The following is a 6,064-nucleotide window of genomic DNA, read 5'->3' on the forward strand; positions in this document are numbered from 1 at the left end:
ATAAATAGTTTAAGTAAATAAAAACAATATATTACTTAATTCATTCATCATCAATTTTTTTTTTTTATTAAAATTATTTAAAGAAATATAGTCACTATTTTTAAAATTTTCTATTAACCCTTTAATAAAAATTTAATTCTCATAAATAAATTAAATAGAGTTTATTTGAAATTATAATTTTATTATATTAAATAACTAAAAATTCAATTTTAAAATAAATAAGTTAAAAATTGAGTTTAATTTAATATAATTATGAGACATAGCTAAAATAAGGCCCAAAAACAAGCTATGAACCAAGTCGAATTAAACATAGACTCAACAAATATCTCATTCATTAAATTAATGAAATTTTAATTTGGGCAGAGTTGTGTATACACTTTTCATCTCACTCAACTAATAGCAAAAATCTAGACAACAAAAAGAATGACACGGCATTGGCATGGCAGATGGCACAACAAAGAATAAACTGCACATGATCAAGTCACTCTTGTAAACTACCTATAAATTTACCCTTCTAAACCACTGATCTTCCTTGCCTCAAGGATATTATTATTTCACATTTCAATCTAAAGGAAGACCCGTTCTCCAGTAGCAAAGGCATTCCAAAAGATGGTTGTTGCAAAATAGAGCAGGGCTGTGACAGTTAGGAATGCCTGAAAAGATCCAAGCCATTGTACAAAATAACCCGTTCCAATCGTGCTTACTATTGCTGCTATTGTCCCAGCTGAATTTGAAATTCCTGTTCAGTCATGACAATGTCACTGCTGTTAGTATACCAGATTTCCTTTCCTCCTAATTGGGTCAGCAAAAAGATTCCAGAACATACCATGTAGAAATCCAGCATATTGAGGAGCTATATCCTGATAAAATCAACCATGAAAGCTGAATCATAATCGGGCCACCCACCCACCCACTCAATCTTGAAAAGCTAGCTACGCTTTATAAATTATAACCAAACCAAAGCATTACATTTGTTCTGAACCTTACCTGCATATTGAGGAGAAATCCTGCTTGGCTGAAAGAGCTCAAACTCAGACCTGCTGTCAGGAACATGGCTGCAGCTACTGGTGTCTTGGCATGGTTCAAGCAGAGCAGTGACACCCCAGGCCCAATGAAACCAATGGACTGCCAAGTTCATTACGATCCATAAGTTTTTAACACCAAAAATAGGAGGAACTAGGGCATCTCTTGTACGTCAAAAGTCCAGCATAGCTGAACTGCAAACCATTACCTGCATGATCTTCCGGACTAGTGTTAGAGGGTAGCCTACTTTGATCAAGTAATCCGACACCACCCCTGCAATATAGCCTGAGATCGCCATCATTCCCCAGGGGGCAGCACTAAACCAAGCTGCTTGCTTCAAGTTAATATCAAATACCTATACTCACAGGAGGGAACTTTCTTTTAGTGCCTTCCATGTTAATGTACTACCAAAAAATGGTTCCAACATTCACACTCTTACTGTTATTAACTCTCACAAAGTGCCATTGCCATTAAGGTTCACAATGATTTAACATACGGCCAAAAAGGGATGACCAAGGAAATGATCACTTACAGATTTGAAATAAACAGGCATCCATGAAAGAAGAACAAAGTACCCCTGCAAGTCAAAGCAAGTGTCAAATTCTTGTTGCAAACTAACCAGCAACAACCAATAGTGAATGAGGAATTTTGGTTGTGGTGAAGACAAGGAAAACTTACCCAATTGTTAGTAATATTAGCAAAAATAATTGCCCATGTGGGTAATTTTGATAATAGGAGGCGCAGAGGCAGAAATTTGCCATTTCTTACTGAAGATTCAGTTTTGCCTGCTTGGATTAACCTCAACTCTGACTGGCTAATCAGATGGCTCTCTCGTGGATCACTCGTGGCCCCATATCCCCACATGGTCAGCCAGAGCAGTCCAAGAGATGAGAAGAGGACAAAAGGGCCAGAAATTCCGATTGATGATATCACAATAGGAGTCACAAGTAAGCCTGTGACATTGCCAAGATGAAATCCAGCCATGGAGATTCCAACTGCACTCGCCCGTTCATTTATTGGAAACCACCTAATTATAGATACACATACATCGGAATAGCTCTGGTTCAAGTTAATTCATTAGATATCATATGGAATAACTTATTAAAGATGAAGGAGGCATCTACCTTGATACGAGGGTGCTCATAGCAGGTAGAGCCACACCTTCTGCAAGTCCAAAGAAGGCACGAACAGCCAAGAGACTGAGAGTGGAATGGGTGGCAGCCCATGGGGTAAGGAGAGTAGCCAAAGACCACAACGCCACACCGCATGCCATCACTTTCTTTCCTCCGTATCTGTCTACTAGGACTCCTCCAATCACCGAGGAGAATACGTATCCCCATAGAAATGAGGACTTCACCCATGAATGAAACATGATAGTATAAGTACAATGAACCAGATCCAAAAATGAAGCAAACCAACACATGCAAATACAATCCCGCTACACAGGGCACATTACAAAGCCACATGCCTTCTAAATTGGTCTTTGCCATTTTTCAGCTTCCTTTACCCTACTTTGTAAAAGAAAAAATGACTAATAATGCTGGAAGCCCATACACAATTATAGAAATAGATTCATCCAAATGTCATGACAAAAATTCATCCAAATCCATCCAACTTGCAAACATGATAATAATTTGTATGTATGCTTGTTTTACAAGTGCTGAAAGAGTGTCTCTCTCTGCGTCAAATAATTAAGGGACAAGGGACAAGGCACAATTATGGTTTCAAAGGCGATAAAAAGTAGTGTCCAAAACTTGAAAGTTTAATAGTTTGACTTATTCACTACCATCTTATACCCAAATTGCCTTTAATAGCTTAATCAAATTAATCTCGTCATCATTTTTGTTATTAATTATTAATAATCTTAATATTATTTTTTAATTACTAATTGTTATTATTATTTTAAATTGCATTTCATCATAGTTTAAAATATTTTTAGGAGAAGTGTTTTTCATCAGACAAACGGCAGCTTTCCACAAATTGGCAGCAGGCAATAATTGAAAGTTGAAACCAAATAAATTTGCTTCGATTTGGGCCAACAGGAGAACACCTCCAAACGTAAAAGAAAGGGGGGTTGGTAATTGGTATCGTACCACTTTCAGTTCTTGGTAGGATGTTTGGGTCCCACCAAATTGCAGACTCCGTCTTTCTGTGCTTAAAGCCAATAGACCACGACAACTTGGGAAAATCGTTAAACTCTAATCAAAGACTACTGTGTGTTTTACCTAATTAAAAAATTATAAAGCAAGTTGTGGCCTCGTGGAGTCGTGGGTATGTGTTTCTTTTTTTAATATTTCTAATAGCCTCGGTATAAAGATATTGTAAGTTATGGCGTGCAGTCAGAACCCAAAGTATTGGACGGAGGACCACCAACATCTCCCACCTTCAACCACTGCAAAATTTCTCTTTTTCTCCGGAGAAACCCAAACGACTAAAACAAGAAATGGAAAATAAGATTAAAAAAAAAAAAAACGAGTGGAACTCAAGAAAAAACATTTAAAAACCCAGAAAATTAGGTTTGGACTCGATTGAACAAGAGCCTTACGAGAGAGAGGGAGAGAGAATTCAACTGAATTCAAGAAAAACCTTTAAAAGTTAAAGCCCAGAAACTCAAGAGCGTAATGGAAGGGAAAGAATTAGTTAGGATGGCACCTGAACAATACCCAAGAAAGAACTGGACCAACCATGCTCGGCAGCGAGAGGAACAATAGCAACCGACATGACGACCCGATCAGCGTTACACAAGCACATAACCATGGCCAACAGAGTTACCACCTTGAACCTCTCCGGCACCGTAATTTTAGGCTCCCCAGCTCTCCCTCTCATCAGCATTCCCTTCTCCATCCCCTCCGCCGTACACCTCACCACCCATCCCCTCTCCGCCGCCTTCTTCGTCACGTACTCCTTCCTCCCTCTTCTTTTCTCGCAACTCTTCCATCCGATGCCTCTTTCGACGAGCTTGGGTTCCAATCCCAGGCGTGTTTTCCTAAAACCAATCAAAGAAGGCAAAGAGTTGTGAGGAGAGGAGCGTATCAGAGATTGAGACGGAGTGACTGCTGCCATGGCAGAGACACCTGGAGAGGGAGGGATGGAAGAAATGAATACAATTTATATAGAAAAGGTTAAATTGGGTGCCTTTAGATAAAGCATTTGATTCATTTGTTTAATAAGGAGTGGATCGGGAGGATGAGTGGAGTGTGGAAAGAGGATTAAAGAAACAGGATTTGAGTTGTTTTGGGGTTGGTGAGACCGTGAGAGCAGCGCGCCTTCCGACTCGGTCTCCTCAGCTCTGAGTCCTCACAAACAAATCCTGCAAGGGCATTCTTGTCGCAAACTCAAATTTATGCTGTCGTCTAGGACTACGCACTTCGACGTGGCTCCACGTGCCCGCCCCCTCTTACCAACCCCACCGTGATATCCTTCACCGGACGCGCCGGTGCCTCGTGGATTGATCCCGTTTGCCCACTGGGGTCAGATACGTTTGCCCCTTGATCACCGAAGTGGGCCCCTGTCTGTACGTGACGAAGTGATGAATTTTGAAGCCTAAATTCCGGCGGTAAGTAATGGGAATGATGAGTCCACACAGAGGGTAGGTAAGGAAAAGTCTGGAGTCCAGAGTCTCTCATTGTTGCGGTCCATTGTTGCGGCGGTCCACGCAACCACGTTTAAAAATATATAAAATAAAAATAATTTCTGTTAAAAAATATGAACTTTAAGCGCAAAAAATATAAATTTGTTTTATATTTTCTAACATTATTTTTATTTTTTAAATAATATTTAAAAGTTATTATTCTTCTAAGTCAAGCATTTAAAAATAATCTATTCTTAATAAACCTATTTGTCTTAATAGAAATATTAGATAATGCTTTATTATGAAATGAATCACATGACGTATTCATTTACTTAAATACAACCTATTTTTAATAAACCTATTGCCCTTAATAAAAATATTAGATAATCCTAAGAGAATGAATGACCTATAAGCATAAAATAATGCTTTAAAAAGCAATCAATTTTTAAAAGGTAAGATCTAACTCATGTGATCCTCTATACCATACTTTTTTGTAGCCTAGCTCCTAATAAGCCAAGAATCCCAACATGGGGAAAAATGAAATCTTTGTTTGATAGTGAATCCAGTTCATAGATTTTTTTAAATTGTATCAAAAATCATTCACAATGCCTTTCAATTTTATTTTCTAAAAATGTACCATTTGTTTTTAATTATTTAATTAAATCAAATAAATTATCTTTGGACATTATACTAAAACCGTTTTTCTTTTCTTCTTCTTTTTGGTCCTATTTGGATTCAAAAATGATTTTAAAAAACAATTTTCAAATTAACCATCAAATAGAATCTAAATTCTTGGCATTTTTCTTATTTAGTGGTTAAATATGTCATACAACAAAAGAGACAGACAACTTACTTTGAAAATGGTGTAAGTAATAAGTATATTAATTTTTAATTGTCTTTTCCTGGAATGCTTTTTGGATATTTATAATTATTGGGAGTTTTTATATGTTATTTTTTTATTGGAATGGATAATAATTTTTTATAATAAAGATTAATCCATTTTTTAAAAAACTTATATAAAAAAAATCAATTTTTTGTTATATATGGTCATATTCTTGAAAACACAGATGTTTAATTCTTATTATTTGATTTGATTTTCTTAAAAATAATTTCATTTCATGTTCTTGTAAATACAACAAAACTTAGTTTGTGTTCACTAGAACACAATTTTTAAGTACCGTTTTATGCAACTATAACGAGATCCTTCTATTAATGGTCTTTTCAAATGAGATTTCTAATCTTAAGATAAACTCATATTTGATATAATTATTGGTGAAGGGTTTTTCTTAGTAAACCTCTTTGACACGACTCTAAAAGTTTAAACAAACATGATCATTTTCTCTCCATATTGATTTTGATGTTTTTTTTTTTTTAATTGCGCATCAAATAAATAGGATGCAACAAGGAGAAAGCCACCAATTTAGTATACAATGTCGGCAAAGAGCGATCCGGTCCCAAAGAATTAAAAGA

At 36.4% G+C, this 6,064-nt stretch overlaps 1 protein-coding gene across 1 annotated transcript; it reads right to left on the bottom strand.

Moving 5' to 3' along the window:
- Positions 1-303: 303 nt before the first annotated feature.
- On the bottom strand, positions 304-4,321 carry LOC117919552 (probable anion transporter 3, chloroplastic). The gene is made up of 8 exons (XM_034836711.1): positions 3,676-4,321; positions 2,148-2,374; positions 1,702-2,050; positions 1,556-1,600; positions 1,232-1,378; positions 988-1,125; positions 827-860; positions 304-739 (listed from the first exon to the last, which is right to left on the bottom strand). The coding sequence occupies exons 1-8, from the start codon at positions 4,084-4,086 to the stop codon at positions 567-569; spliced, it is 1,524 nt and encodes a 507-aa protein (XP_034692602.1). The 5' UTR covers positions 4,087-4,321; the 3' UTR covers positions 304-566.
- Between the last annotated feature and the right edge of the window lie 1,743 nt (positions 4,322-6,064).

Source organism: Vitis riparia, chromosome 8, assembly GCF_004353265.1.
Source record: "Vitis riparia cultivar Riparia Gloire de Montpellier isolate 1030 chromosome 8, EGFV_Vit.rip_1.0, whole genome shotgun sequence".
Taxonomy (NCBI): Eukaryota; Viridiplantae; Streptophyta; class Magnoliopsida; order Vitales; family Vitaceae; genus Vitis; species Vitis riparia.